This window comes from Histomonas meleagridis, assembly GCF_020186115.1.
Source record: "Histomonas meleagridis strain 2922-C6/04-10x chromosome Unknown contig_92, whole genome shotgun sequence".
NCBI lineage: Eukaryota > Parabasalia > Tritrichomonadida > Dientamoebidae > Histomonas > Histomonas meleagridis.
This window is the reverse complement of record NW_027150925.1, coordinates 66,780-82,002: the sequence shown is the minus strand read 5'-3', so window position 1 is coordinate 82,002 and position 15,223 is coordinate 66,780. Positions and strand designations below refer to the sequence as shown.

At 29.9% G+C, this 15,223-nt stretch overlaps 7 protein-coding genes across 7 annotated transcripts; 2 read left to right on the top strand and 5 right to left on the bottom strand.

Annotated features, from left to right (window-relative positions):
* Positions 1 to 225: 225 nt before the first annotated feature.
* Positions 226 to 3,669, bottom strand: GO595_009636 (mucin-2-like; the record flags this gene model as incomplete). Its single annotated transcript, XM_067923343.1, has 1 exon — positions 226 to 3,669. One exon carries the CDS (start codon positions 3,667 to 3,669, stop codon positions 226 to 228), a length of 3,444 nt encoding a protein of 1,147 aa, XP_067770164.1.
* Positions 3,670 to 4,091: 422 nt separating this feature from the next.
* GO595_009635 (coiled-coil domain-containing protein 25) lies at positions 4,092 to 4,643 on the top strand (the record flags this gene model as incomplete). The annotated part of the gene is made up of 1 exon (XM_067923342.1): positions 4,092 to 4,643. The coding sequence occupies one exon, from the start codon at positions 4,092 to 4,094 to the stop codon at positions 4,641 to 4,643; it is 552 nt and encodes a 183-aa protein (XP_067770163.1).
* Positions 4,644 to 5,147: 504 nt separating this feature from the next.
* Positions 5,148 to 5,348, bottom strand: GO595_009634 (uncharacterized protein; the record flags this gene model as incomplete). The annotated part of the gene is made up of 1 exon (XM_067923341.1): positions 5,148 to 5,348. The coding sequence occupies one exon, from the start codon at positions 5,346 to 5,348 to the stop codon at positions 5,148 to 5,150; it is 201 nt and encodes a 66-aa protein (XP_067770162.1).
* A 941-nt stretch (positions 5,349 to 6,289) lies between these two features.
* GO595_009633 (DEAD-box family helicase) lies at positions 6,290 to 8,698 on the top strand (the record flags this gene model as incomplete). Its single annotated transcript, XM_067923340.1, has 2 exons — positions 6,290 to 7,634; positions 8,538 to 8,698. 2 exons carry the CDS (start codon positions 6,290 to 6,292, stop codon positions 8,696 to 8,698), a joined length of 1,506 nt encoding a protein of 501 aa, XP_067770161.1.
* Positions 8,699 to 9,474: 776 nt separating this feature from the next.
* On the bottom strand, positions 9,475 to 10,302 carry GO595_009632 (F5/8 type C domain containing protein; the record flags this gene model as incomplete). The annotated part of the gene is made up of 1 exon (XM_067923339.1): positions 9,475 to 10,302. The coding sequence occupies one exon, from the start codon at positions 10,300 to 10,302 to the stop codon at positions 9,475 to 9,477; it is 828 nt and encodes a 275-aa protein (XP_067770160.1).
* A 390-nt stretch (positions 10,303 to 10,692) lies between these two features.
* On the bottom strand, positions 10,693 to 12,093 carry GO595_009631 (uncharacterized protein; the record flags this gene model as incomplete). Its single annotated transcript, XM_067923338.1, has 1 exon — positions 10,693 to 12,093. The coding sequence occupies one exon, from the start codon at positions 12,091 to 12,093 to the stop codon at positions 10,693 to 10,695; it is 1,401 nt and encodes a 466-aa protein (XP_067770159.1).
* A 2,498-nt stretch (positions 12,094 to 14,591) lies between these two features.
* On the bottom strand, positions 14,592 to 15,089 carry GO595_009630 (Zinc finger matrin-type protein 2; the record flags this gene model as incomplete). Its single annotated transcript, XM_067923337.1, has 1 exon — positions 14,592 to 15,089. The coding sequence occupies one exon, from the start codon at positions 15,087 to 15,089 to the stop codon at positions 14,592 to 14,594; it is 498 nt and encodes a 165-aa protein (XP_067770158.1).
* Between the last annotated feature and the right edge of the window lie 134 nt (positions 15,090 to 15,223).

The following is a 15,223-nucleotide window of genomic DNA, read 5'->3' as shown; positions in this document are numbered from 1 at the left end:
TTAAACTTTGAGAATATTGGTGATTTTTTGTGTTTTTCTTTACCAAGAAATTGGTGGATAGGGGATTAATCCTGTTACAATACCTTTGTGCATAAGATGCTGTATTACAAAACAGTAATGAACATGATAATCTCAAAACGTATGCACATTCTTCAATCACATGAAGCTGTGATGATGTTTCTGAAGTGAAGGATTTACAAATGCTACGTAATTTATAGAAGACCTTTAGTAAAATTCATCAGTTACAAGGAGCGGCTCGTCGGAATCGGTGTTTTTAGCTCTTCGGGTCTTAATCCTATACACAGTGTATATAACCACCGCAACAAGCACAAAGCCAATTACGCCGACTCCGAACATCGTTGACTTCAAGTTGTCGTTTTGCTCGCTTTTGCCGTACCTGCCATAGTTTAGCGTGGCCGTCTCCTTGTCGTCGTCCTTTTCTTTGTCGTCTTCGTCATCGTCGTCATCGTCGTCATCTTCATCACTTTCTTTGTCTTTTTGCGTTTTTTCTTTGTCCTCTGCATCATTTTCTTTTTGCTTCTTGTTGATTTGATCCTGTTCTTTGTCTTTATTATCTTCACCTTCTTTATCTTTCTGCTCTTTCTGTTCCTTATCTTTATCTATTTGTTCATTTTCCTTATCTTCTTTGTCTTTCTGTTCTTTCTGTTCCTTATCTTTATTCTCTTCATCTGTTTTATCTTTCTGCTCTTTTTTTTCCTTATCTTTATCTATTTGTTCATTTTCCTTATCTTCTTTGTCTTTCTGTTCCTTAACTTTATCTTCTTTATCTTTCTGTTCTTTCTGTTCTTTCTGTTCCTTATCTTTATTCTCTTCATCTGTTTTATCTTTCTGCTCTTTCTGTTCCTTATCTTTATCTATTTGTTCATTTTCCTTATCTTCTTTGTCTTTCTGTTCCTTATCTTTATCTTCTTTATCTTTCTGTTCTTTCTGTTCCTTATCTTTATTCTCTTCATCTGTTTTATCTTTCTGCTCTTTCTGTTCCTTATCTTTATCTATTTGTTCATTTTCCTTATCTTCTTTGTCTTTCTGTTCCTTAACTTTATCTTCTTTATCTTTCTGTTCTTTCTGTTCTTTCTGTTCCTTATCTTTATTCTCTTCATCTGTTTTATCTTTCTGCTCTTTCTGTTCCTTATCTTTATCTATTTGTTCATTTTCCTTATCTTCTTTGTCTTTCTGTTCCTTATCTTTATCTTCTTTATCTTTCTGTTCTTTCTGTTCCTTATCTTTATTCTCTTCATCTTCTTTATCTTTTTGTTTCTTATCTTTATTCTCTTCATCTGTTTTATCTTTCTGCTCTTTCTGTTCCTTATCTTTATTCTCTTTATCTTCTTCATCTTTTTGTTTCTTATCTTTATTCTCTTCATCTGTTTTATCTTTCTGCTCTTTCTGTTCCTTATCTTTATCTATTTGTTCATTTTCCTTATCTTCTTTGTCTTTCTGTTCCTTATCTTTATCTTCTTTATCTTTCTGTTCTTTCTGTTCCTTATCTTTATTCTCTTCATCTTCTTTATCTTTTTGTTTCTTATCTTTATTCTCTTCATCTGTTTTATCTTTCTGCTCTTTCTGTTCCTTATCTTTATCTATTTGTTCATTTTCCTTATCTTCTTTGTCTTTCTGTTCCTTATCTTTATCTTCTTTATCTTTCTGTTCTTTCTGTTCCTTATCTTTATTCTCTTCATCTTCTTTATCTTTTTGTTTCTTATCTTTATTCTCTTCATCTTCTTTATCTTTCTGTTCTTTCTGTTCCTTATCTTTATTCTCTTTATCTTCTTCATCTTTTTGTTTCTTGTCTTTATCTTTTTGTTCATTTCCTTTATCTTCTTTATCTTTCTTTTCCTTATCTTTATTCTCTTTATCTTCTTCATCTTTTTGTTTCTTGTCTTTATCTTTTTGTTCATTTCCTTTATCTTCTTTATCTTTCTGTTCTTTCTGTTCCTTATCTTTATTCTCTTTATCTTCTTCATCTTTTTGTTTCTTGTCTTTATCTTTTTGTTCATTTCCTTTATCTTCTTTATCTTTCTTTTCCTTATCTTTATTCTCTTTATCTTCTTCATCTTTTTGTTTCTTGTCTTTATCTTTTTGTTCATTTCCTTTATCTTCTTTATCTTTCTTTTCCTTATCTTTATTCTCTTTATCTTCTTCATCTTTTTGTTTCTTGTCTTTATCTTTTTGTTCATTTTCCTTATCATCTTTATCTTTTTTATCCTTTTGTCTCTTATCTTCTTTATCTTCTTCTTCATTATCTTTTTGTTCATTTTCTTTATCTTCTTTATCTTTCTGTTCTTTTTGTTTCTTATCTTTATTCTCTTTATCTTCTTTGTCTTTTTGTTCATTTCCTTTATCTTCTTCACTTTCTTTGCCTTTATCTTTTTTATCATTTTTCTTGTCTTCTTCTTCATTATCTTTTTGTTTCTTATCTTTATCTTTTTGTTCATTTTCCTTATCATCTTTATCTTTTTGTTCATTTTCCTTATCTTTTTGTTTCTTGTCTTTATCTTTTTGTTTCTTGTCTTTATCTTTTTGTTCATTTTCTTTATCTTCTTCTTCATTATCTTTTTGTTTCTTGTCTTTATCTATTTGTTCATTTCCTTTATCTTCTTCTTCATTATCTTTTTGTTCATTTTCCTTATCATCTTTATCTTTTTGTTTCTTGTCTTTATCTTCTTCTTCATTATCTTTTTGTTCATTTTCCTTATCATCTTTATCTTTTTGTTCATTTTCCTTATCATCTTTATCTTTTTGTTTCTTGTCTTTATCTTTTTGTTTCTTGTCTTTATCTTTTTGTTCATTTTCTTTATCTTCTTCTTCATTATCTTTTTGTTTCTTGTCTTTATCTATTTGTTCATTTCCTTTATCTTCTTCTTCATTATCTTTTTGTTCCTTATCTTTATCTTTTTGTTCATTTTCCTTATCATCTTTATCTTTTTGTTTCTTGTCTTTATCTATTTGTTCATTTCCTTTATCTTTTTTATCTTTTTGTTTCTTATCATCTTTATCTTTTTGTTCCTTTTCTTTATCTTCATTGTTATCTTTTGCTTTACCTTTTTTATTCTCAGTTTCTTTATCTTCTTCACTTTGCTTACCTTTATTTCCTTGATTTACTTCTGTTTCATTTTCTTTGTTTACTTCTGTGGCGTTTTCTTTGGTTATATTTATTGTATTTTCTTTACTTACTTCTGTTTCGTTTTCTTTGGTTGTATTTGTTGGTGTGCGTTTCTTGTTGTTCTTTACTGTTTTCCTTTTGCTTTCTTTACTTACTTCTGTTTCGTTTTCTTTGGTTATGTTTATTGTATTTTCTTTACTTACTTCTGTTTCATTTTCTTTGGTTATGTTTATTGTATTTTCTTTACTTACTTCTGTTTCATTTTCTTTGGTTATATTTATTGTATTTTCTTTACTTACTTCTGTTTCGTTTTCTTTGGTTAACTCTGTTGCATCATTTTTTTCATTTCTTTTATCTAATTGATTTGTGCTTTCTCCATCTACTTCCGTTGTGTTTTCTTTGTTTAATTCAATTATATCTTCTGTTGTTAAATCTGTGATGGTTCGAATCCTTTTTCTTTCAGGTAATTGACTTTTACTTTCTCCGTCTATTTCCGTCATATTTTCTTTCTTTATTTCAGTTGTATTTCCTTCAATTTCTTGCATTTTTTGATTATTAATTGTTTCTGTTGAATTGTGTATTTCACTATTGTTGACTACATTTACACTAGCATTTCCATTATTCTCTTTTTCCACAGTTGAAATTATTTTCTTTTTATCAAAAACATTTTGGTTATCGTTTTGTTGAGTAGAAGTTTTATTTAATGGGTAAGGCGTTTTTTCATCTGAAGAAACATTTTGTTGCAGGATGAAAAGAACTCCGAACAACAACAACATTGCCTCGTGCCTGAATATATAAATAAACCTATCAATTCATTCAAAAAAAACTTCCATTTTATAACCGTTAAAATCTGTGGCCACAAAAGAAACCAGAAATGGTAATAATTTATGTAGTTGAGAATCATACAATATGGGTAGGAAAGGATCAGTTTGAAAATGAAGAGCTTATTCATTTTTCACAACGTTTTATGGAAGAAACAGGAATAACTCTTATTTGGCATCACGCTGATAAGTATTCTAGTCCCCATGCTTATGTTCGTTTAAACCCAGGTGAAACAGTCGTCCCAAAGAGTTTGGCAAATATATGTTGTCAAATTTGTAAAGATGGTTCAATTGAAGGTGTAAAGCATCCTGCAATTGATGTAGTTTACACACCTGCTTCCAATCTGATGAAAACAAAAACTATGAATCCTGGTCAGGTTTCATTTCATGACAGGAAGAAAATCGGTGTTTATAGAGGAGTAAGAAAAGATGCAGCAATTTTAAAGTCACTTGAAAAGATTTATTCAGAAGCTTCAATGAGTGACTTAGAAATAGAACTTCAAGACATTGTTGCCAATAAAAAGAACAAGAGTAAGTCCAAAAAACAAAAAGAAGATTGGGATGATTTCGATGATGATTGGGGAGATGCTCCAGCCAAGCCACATACTCAAAACAAAAAGAAGTCGGGTCATATTGACATGTTTGGTGACATACCAAAGGCTGAATTCAATCCAAATATGGAAGATGACTTTATGTAATAAAATCACAATTGAGTTTTAAATTGTCTTTCAGGTTGCGTTTTTATTTTTTGTTCTAAGAAATTGTTGTGAATACTTTAAATAAATAAAATGAAAAATTATCAGCATTTTAAATTTGAGGCACCCTGAAAGTAAATAAACTTTTGAATAAATACACTTTTTAATAAACATCTGATATAAAATTGAATCAAAACTGCGGTTTGGTCAACCCTTTTTCATCATGACAGCCCACAAGACACTGCGCATGAAACGTATCCTTGCAAAGAAGATCAAACAAAATCGCCCAATGCCACAATTCATTAGACAAATGACTGGCGTTCGCCATGTCCAAAACCCAATGCGCCGTCATTGGAGACGTAGGAAGTTGAATATCTAAAGGGAACTAAACATACAATTTTTCTTTTTATAATACCTTTTTTTAGAAACATCTTATTAAAATTTGCTAAATTTATTTTTTATGATGATATCAGAATTTAAAAAAATTAATGTACAAGAAATATGTGTTTATTGAAGTAACCTTCTTTGTTCGTTAAGTATTTCTGTGAAGTTTTCGACAACGTCATCATCCCAATCGTCAAGATAATCACCTTGTTGTGCATTTGTTATTTCAGGCTTAACACCAAATCCTACCTTGAAATCTTCGAATTCGTCATCATGTTGGGTATCGAAATCTTGAAATGTATTTTTCTCCTTTTGTTCAGACATTTTTGAAAATGACCAACTATAAAAGTGTCATTGGTGACTTTTTGTTCGAACAAACATAGTTAATTACAAAAACGTTTTTTATGTTTTGCTAAGATAATTTATTTTTTCCTTAACATTATTTAATTTTAGAAAACCTTTTTTTCCAAAAGAGTTGAGTATATTGCATAACAATTTACATAGAATAGTTTACACAAAAACTGATCGCTCTTTTTTTAAAATATGTTTTTGGAAGGAAAAATATGAATCAAAATTTTCGGGGCGAAATGGAAACTTTAACATCACTTGAATAAATAATATTTAATTCAAATAAAGAAAATATTTCTTATGTATCAAATCTTATGATTCACAAAAATATAAAAATTACCCATTGTCATCAAATATGTTGATCATTGAAATGATTTACATAAACGATATCTTTTGTTATGAAAATTAAAAGACTGTGATCTTTTATAGGAAATAAAAACATTAGAAGATCATAACAAAAGCATTTCCAAAACATATATTGTATTGGCAACAAATGTAATGTGTTTGCCTTGAGTAAAACTGCATTTATCTTTGATAATTCTAATTCATTGTTTTTTATATGGGAAAAGAAACATATTAACGTACAAAAAAGACGATAAGCCATTTCAATTTACCTGGTCATATGAAAACTTTAATTGAAGCACCTTCCAAACGAAGAACCTGATCAAAGTCACATAACTTATTCAGAAGAATTAGTAGAACATACCATATTCAACGGATCTCCAAAACCATTACCAGCTCCATTTGATTTAGATGATTCTACTCCATTATCATTCGACTTCAATTTAGATAATTTTCAAAGAGAATCCATTAAATCTATCAATACAGGATGCACTACAGTTGTTGTTGCAAGCACTTCAGCCGGAAAATCAGTTGTTGCATATCATGCCATAGCAAAATCAATAGAAAAAGGTAAAATGGCTATATATACAGCGCCTGTTAAATCGCTTGCAAATCAAAAATATGTAGAGCTTTGTGAAAAATTTGATGATGTTGGATTAATAACAGGAGATGTAACAACCAATCCCACTGCTCAATGCTTAGTTATGACAGCTGAAGTTCTTCGGAATCAGCTTTTTACTCAATCACCTAATATATCACAATTTTATTATGTTATTTTAGATGAAGCTCATTACATTCGTGACCCACAAAGAGGATTCATTTGGGAACAAATCATAATTCAATGTCCACCAGATGTTAGGTTTGTTTTACTTACAGCTACTTTACCAAATTATTACATTCTTGCGCAATGGATTTATTCAATCAAACAAACACCAGTTCATTGTGTTTATCAACAAAAACGTCCAGTTCCACTTCGTATATATGGCTTAAGTGATAATAGCCAACCAATTTTACTTAAAGATGGAGACTCTCCCCTTAATCACAAAGAACTTGCAACACTTTGTGACTTCAAGTACACTAACATTGGGTCACCATATCAAATTTCATCGCTTCCCAAAGATCCACCATATTATATAATTTCCAATCATGCAAATTTACTGGTATCCAAAGGAGAGATGCCACTTCTTCTCTTTTGCTTATCACGTAAACGCTGTATGAAAGTTGCGAAGCATCTTGACGGCATTCCTGATAGCATTGATGCGTTAACGTTCTTTGATGCAGCCTCTGAAAATTGGGAAAGTGACGTTCTGAATTCAAAGCAATTTGAATTTATTCGAAACTTAGTTTCGCGTGGCATTGGTGTACATCATAGTGGTATCTTACCAATCATAAGGGAAACAATTGAGTTATTGTTTTCTACTGGTAAATTAGTAGTTCTTGTAGCTACTGAGACTTTTGCATTAGGAGTTAATGCACCAGCACGATCAGTAATGTTCTCATCAATCATTAAATGGGGTGGAACATCATTTAGATCGATAACGACATCGGAATTTCTACAAATGGCTGGTCGAGCCGGTCGAAGAGGCTATGACAAATATGGAAATGTATATATTTACATACCAGAAAACACAGATCCTAATTTGATCTCAACTATAATTGGTTCGTTACCTGAGAAACTTATTTCCCGATTTCGAATCACGTCATCATTAATTCTTTCATGTATATCGATTAATATTAACACCTCCGAATTTATATCGAAGTCATTGTTACTTTATATGAATCAACTTAAGTTACCATATTTAAAGCGGAAACTTGAACAAATCGAAGATGATGAAACTAATGGAAATAATAACATTAATGAGTTTGCTAAAATGCTTGAACAACTTAAGAAAATTGCGTTATCACCACAATACATTAAAAGTATACTTGTGCCAGGACGACTTCTATATATATCATATAAGAAATTAACTTGGGGATGGTGCTCATTAGTATCATATGAATCCAAAAGTATAACAGTAATTACGACGGCAATTAAAAACGAAAATTATCAAAATGTTCCATCGAATGATATTTCGAATTCGTTTATTATTACAATTAAATTCCCAATAAGTTCAATCATTGCAATATCAGAAATTATCATCAAAAATCCAATAACTAACTCGGGAACAAGGTCATCATTTTTGATTAGTTTAATTAATCGAATAAAATCAAAATATAATAATAACATTCCATTGCTAAAGTTTAAGTCATTGATACAAAGTCAATCATTAAAATCTTTAATAAAAAAATTCGAAATCATCGAAAAAAGTTTGGCTAATATAAATAATTTACTTGATATTTGCGTAAAATTTAAAAAGCAAATTTTAATCGAAGCTAAAATTAACGAAATTGTAAACCCTTCATTTAATTTCATAATAGAAAATTACTACAAATTGTTTACTGAATTAAATTATATTAATGATTTAAACGTTCTCCAAATTAGGGGATTAACCGCTGTTTCCTTACATATCGATGACCCGTTACCGGCGGTTGAATTGTTGTTTAACGGTTTCTTCATGAATTTGGACCCCATCAAAATTTGTGTTGCGGTCGCCGGTTTCATTGAATCGCCACCAAAAGTGAAACAACAAATTTCAACCGTCGTAATTGACTTGTGGACTTCTATGAAAAAAAGTTTAGAAAATTTGAATACGAAATTGCAAGAAAACGGTTTGGTTAAATTGGGGTGCCCCAAAAAACGTTATTTGCAATTTGTATATACGTTTTTGTTAAAGAAATCAATAGCCGAATCTATAGCAAATATAGATGGGTTGTCTGAAGGAGTTGCAGTAAGAGCTTTAAAAAGACTTAAGGAATTGTTGATACAATTTGGTAATGCAGCAGTTGCAATGAAAGTACCTGAATTAACTGAAAGGTTCCAAAAGGCAGTGGAAAAACTTGACGAAGGTGAAAAGTTTGATGCTTCTTTGTATAAAGTAGAATAGAGTGTAATCTTTATAAAAATGTTTTAAAATAAATGGTATTTCTTATGTTTTGGTTTGAATTTCTACTTATCTTTAGTTATAATAACATTTTTAATTCCCATTTTTTTTTTTTCATTATTATTTTCAATTTTATGTTGTTGAAATATTATTCCAAAATTAATTTGTAACTCATCTTTAAAGAATATTTTGCACAAATGACATAACTTTTTAGCTTATCATATGTGTATTTTTTTACATTCTTCGTTTATTAAGTTTTTAATGTATGTTTAAGTAAGTTATATCTAAACTTTTACATGAATAGTTACACCATTTTATATATTAACCATAATACTTCGGATCCATTTTTTCGATCAATTGAATTGTGCGAACTTTAGACTTTCATTAAAAATTTGGTTCTGTCTTGAATGGATAATTTCTAATGAATGAGTTAAAATTTCCTTAAAGAAAGAACATCATTCCCTCTGAAAGGAACTATGTATTCTCGAGTAACTGTAATTGATTCTTTCTCATTTGCATGTACATAAAAATTCCACATCAAAAAGTATGAGTTGCTTCATTAAAAAATCACTCCAATTCTGTATTACACATTTTCAAATGCTTTTATCAAATAGTATTTTTCAAATTTTCAAAAAAAAGTTTTAATTGTAATAAGCAATCTTGACACAAACATTGAAATAAGATTATTGTCTTAAATATTTCCTTGTAATGAATTGTTCATATTCTTTTATATCAGAAAATCAGTTTATTATTTACTTTCAGATTTATTTAATACTTATTTAGTCATTCGTTGTCAATATTAGTTCTCCGTTGAAGTCAATTGTCGAAAGGATGAGCTGCAAATTCTTTGCATGGTTTGTGTCTTTCTGTGTTAAAAGGAAGAATCTATATGGAGGTGCCTTCTCTTGGAGTTGAAACACGCTTATTGCGCTTTTCTCCATAAGTGACCGATCACAAATGCGGTTGTCAAGATCATTCCATTTGACCTTATCGTTTGATCCTTGTAAAACCCAAGACTGTGGGCCTCCGGCCTTTGGAGGCGCTTGGAGTTTGTACGATGTCATTGATATTTGAATAAATGGAGGAAATTCAATTAATAAATTTGCATTTGGGAATGGTTTGGATTGGAAAAAATCATTGGGATTTCCTGAAAAAAGATTAACTAACTTGAAGTTTGGTAATTCCAGCGCACAATTAGAACTAGCAGTGATGATTTGATTTGTCATCGGATTTTCATATTCGTGTCTTCCACCACCAGTTGCAAGTAGGTAAATAATGTTTTCAAGTTCCGTGTTTATGACATTGCTGGGATTGAAAATTGCATCAATAAATTGAATTAATTTATCTTTTCCTACAATTTTACTAACAAATAGATAGGATCGGATTTTGGTAAGATTCTGTTCTTGAATTGAAATCCAACCACGAATGATATCGACATATATATCATCAGGAATCCAATCACTATCTTCGAAAGTTTCAATTTCATCAAATGATAACTTATTAAAATCAAGGGTTTTGATTTTCTCAACTCCTTCTTCGACAGAGATTTGATTTGACTTGACTTTTTCTGATATTTCTTGAAATTGTTCGAGGATTTCCTTGCTCATTTGCTTGGCATGTCAAAACCGCTCATCGGCCTGAGAAACCGTTTATTATGCTTCATTACAATTTTTTCTGCTTCATAATGAAATTTTCTATTTTTTAATAGGTGGATTTATAAAACTAACAGTATAGTTGGCGGTGAATGTGCATCTAACCACAAGAACAACATTATATCCAATTTCATTAAATAATATTTAAGCAATTGCTTTATGATAATGCTAAAGATTAATTTGATTTTAAAATTTGTTGTCAAAAAAGCACAATTTCGAAATTAAGTCGCTAGAGATTTACCAAGAATGAGAAAACGCAATTTGTTTAAACAAATTTATATTGATTGACATTAAATAAATCATTACTTATATTTAGGAATAATTTATAGACATGTAAACATAAATTTATTGTTCGAATTTAGCCAAGTTGAACACGAGAGGTGCGCCTTGTTGTGTAATTGATTCTATTTTGACCACTCCATTTCTTACAGTGCACAAAGCTATGTTTGGCTCGAATTCATTCTGTATACATGTGTCCAAACACTTAATGAAGAGATGTCCCGTTCGTATGATGAGAAGTGCCTTATCCAAATTTATAGGAAGAAGTTGGCCTGCTAATTCTCTAATTCCATCAGACCATTTCTTTTTGATTATAGTCTCCGCCATAACGCGTATCATCCTTCGATGCCCATGCATGTCACGTTTTGTGATTCCGATTTCAAGTGGAATGCGGACCCCTTTGTTTGCTCTTGAGTCCATTTCTCGAGCAAAGCCAATTTCAGATAGAATCATTGCACCGGTGCAAAGTGATGTACAATACGAAAAAGTGGCAGGAAACGGTTCGCTGTTTGGCGGCTTTCTCAAATCGACAATGATCTTACTGACGACCTCCTTGAGTGCATTAAATTCACTAAGATCACGACCTTCAATGAGTTCACAATAGACATTAACGAGTTCGTCTAAAAGATAGGCGAGTGATGCATCATAAACTATTGGTTTTGAACCAATTTCCGAAAATTCAGTGATCTCTTTCTTGAAATGTGCAAAAGTCATATATTTGGCACGCTGGGCTGGAAGAACTTTCTCTAAATTCATTGACCACCTTGACATCATTTGGAGTTTTTCTTTCCTGAGTTGAATAGCTCTTTCTATGAGACGATTGACGATTATGGGATGAACTAAATTTGGATTTTGTGAGTATGTTTCGAGAATTAATGTACCACCATTCCCATAAATAGCACACATCTCTAACTGTATCATCGGTGAAGAAAACGCCGTGCTATCTGCCCCATTTGTCATAAAATATCGAAGTGCATTTGAATTTCTTACAATTTCTATGTCAAGCATGCAATGGCGGTCTTCTATTTCTTCGAGAGATTCATTAACTTGAGGTATTATAGCGGTATGTTTCCGAGAATCATCGCTTTGATATTCGCATGCTATCCAATCGTAATTGCATACACTTCCATCGTTTTTGGACTGCCCCGTTTTCAGCGGTTTCCCAATAGGGTACTCCAATTTTGTGTAGCTTCCTTCTCGTGAATTTGTTTTCCAACCAATAGTAATAGGTATGTTTAAAGGATCAAAAATTAATCCAGGAAATTTAGCAGATGAGTATTGTAGTAGTTGACAAAATTTTCTGAGATCATCTGGTTGATATCTTAGAATTAATGGTATAAATTCATCCATTCGATTTGGAATACCACGTAATCTTAAAAATTCAAAAATCCATTCAAATTCTACAAGATCTTGTTTTGGAGAATCATTAGTTGGTGGATCAGGAAATTTAATTCTAGATGGTATCATAAAGTTAGTAATTCTAGATGCAACAGGATTATTGGAGGAATGAATTTTATTATTTAAATTTATATTTTGCTTTTTAAAGCTTTTGAATAATTGATGAATAGGATAATTAGAATTTAATATTTTTGTAGCATCATTTTTTGTAATTTTTTGATTGAAATGAGAATACATATCTTGAAGTAAATTATAACAATATTGATGATATTTTGAATGATTAATAATTTCTTGGTTCATGTTGTTTGACACTTTTTTGCAATCATAACGGTCGCTATGGAATAATCGACCAAAGATTGTCAATAGTTATTGACGGATAATAAAACAATGGATGATCTATCTCCACTTCTTCAGCACGAAAATAACTTCACATTCAAAATTGTGTCAATTATCTATAGTGCTCTTATAGTTGTATTCTCAATCTTTACATTATTTTTTTCAGATCTCAATATTTTATCGAAAAAATCTTTTCATTTAATTTTTCCTTTCTTTACCAACATTTTTGTTGAAAATGATTTCCCTATGTTTGCTGTTAGTACTGTTTTAACATTTCTATTATTCAATATTTTATTACAAAGTTGGGAACTTAAAACAATTATTCTTTATTCTTACATAGTTTCTTTTTTATGCAACACGGTTATTTTCTTCATACTTTTTTTGTTTAGTCCAAGCATATGTCAAGTTAATGGTGCTCTTTCTCTTCTTGTATCTCTTTCATTTGCGACCGTTTATGCATTCAATCAAAAACTGAAAATATTTGGGAACTTTACAGCGCAGCCGATACACATTTTCTATGCTGTTGGAATTTGGGTAATTTTATGTATTCGAAGATATATTGGAACAATGCTTTCAGGTGTTCTTTCTTTTGTTGTTTCTTATGTTTTCTTGAGCAAACTCCAAAAATTCTTTGGCTTCCCACGAAATGAAAATTTCACATTGAAGATGTTATATCAAATTCATAAAGAAGATGATGAAGAAATACTTCAACAGCCATCAATTATAGATTCTTTGGGATTGGCACAAAATCAAAATCTATCTGAAGCTGAACAGAACAGAAGACTTAGAGCATTACGTGCAATAGAAGAAAGACTTGAATCGATTTAATATGAATTTTATTATTAAATAAAAAATTTTTGTGTTAAGAAATTAAATTAATAAAAAAAATAAATTTTTCTTTATTCTATTTATAAAAATGAAAATATGAAAATATTTTTTGCATTTTTTATTTTTAGCTGATGATATTTTACCTTATTGGACCTAATGAATCAGATAGGAATATATTTAATACAGCACTTATTCTTGAAACTTCAAAAGGTTATATAGAAATTGTTAAATTACTTCTTGAACAAAAAGGAATTGATATTAATGCTAAAAATATAATTTATTTTAATAATTTGATGTTTCAAAATAATATTTGGAATTTATTTATGACAGCATTTATTATAGCATCTTGGAATAATAATACAAAAATAGTTAAAATACTTCTTGAACAGGAAGGAATTGATATTAATGCCAAAGATATATATTTGTTTTATTTGATATTTTTCTTAAAATTTTGATGTTTTTTAAAAGTTTTTGGAAATTAATTAATTTATTTGAAGCACATATTATTGCAGCTAAACATGGTTTTGCTGAAATATGTGAATTTCTAAATATAGAAGTAAATGACAACAAAAATAAAAAAATTGTATACAATTATGTTAATTGATGAAGCTTCACTGTTAATATATATATATATATATATATATAATTAAAGCAATTTTTAAATAAATTATCTTTATTTAAAACAATAGTTTATCTATATGGATTATATCATCCTTTGTGGGAAGAAACTCAAGAAAACCACAAACCAGCTAATACCTTTCTTGTATTTAATGCTGCTTTTTAGCATTAACCAAGCAATTATTTGTTTTGATGCACAAAACGTATTCGTAAAAGAATGGGATGTATATGAAGGAACATCTCGTGAAATTCTTTATTCTTTTGAATTTCATTAAACAATTTCCATATGGAAAAGTAACGAAAAGCAAAAATTAATTTCGACAAGAAGACTAACTCATGTTTTGGACAATTTGAAATTTCATATACTTCTGAGAATTCTGGAAATTTCATTACAAAAACCAACCAGTTTTTCTTTTGCAACAGATGATTTTTCACAATACTCAACTAATTTTTTTATATTCCAATTACATTTTCAAAGTTATTTTTATTTCAGAAAAAATTTTTGAAACAACAGTAAGCGACGTGAAAAATGAGTCTGCAGATTGTTGAATTTGCTTCTGAACCAATTGAGGAAACAAAGATTGATCCACTATTTGATAAAATGCGTAACAAGATGTTAACAATATGGATAAAGGGTATTATAAGGTAATTCAAATGTATTAATGCGGAAAATAGTTTTCATGAAAGTGAAATTATTTAATTAAAAAAAGCTCCTTTAAATGCAAAGTCAAACACATTTATTACAGAAAATTTGGGTTTTAGCCGAATCAACAAATCTAAGTATTTCAGTTTTCAGAGCTATCTTCCTCTTCTATTGCCAGGATTTCCATTTCTCTGGATTCTTTATAAAGTGGTGGTACAGGTTTTCCCTGAGTATAAAAATCTTCCCATTGTTGTACTCTCAGCATTACTTGTTCATCTGTTACTTCGGCAATCTTCATTGACATTCCCATTTTTTGGTTATGCTCAGGAGAGTTAAGGTGTCTGAGGTAAACTGTAGAGTTTCGAAAATATAACTGACAAATTGGACATGAAAATTGACCTATTTTAGAAATTGGTACATTTTCACCAATCATTTTTACTTTATTAATTCCTTTGTTAACATCAACAAATGTAACGTGTGGTGCTAAACTTGAAAGTTGATCTGGATCAACTTTTTTTACTGCTAATGCTTCACGTTCTTTCTTTTCTGCTGCTTCTTTTCTTTTTCTTTCAACAAATCTTCTTTGAAATTCTTCTTCATCCCATTCATATCTTCCATATTCATCTCTTCTTACAGACATTTAATTTTAAAAAGAAACGAGGGGAAAAACCGAAACAAAGCCGTTCAAAATCATTTCATCGACACAAATAAAAGTACTGAATTTTGGAACAATTTGTGAGAAAATATAAGCAAAATTTCAAAGAGGCCGGCCAA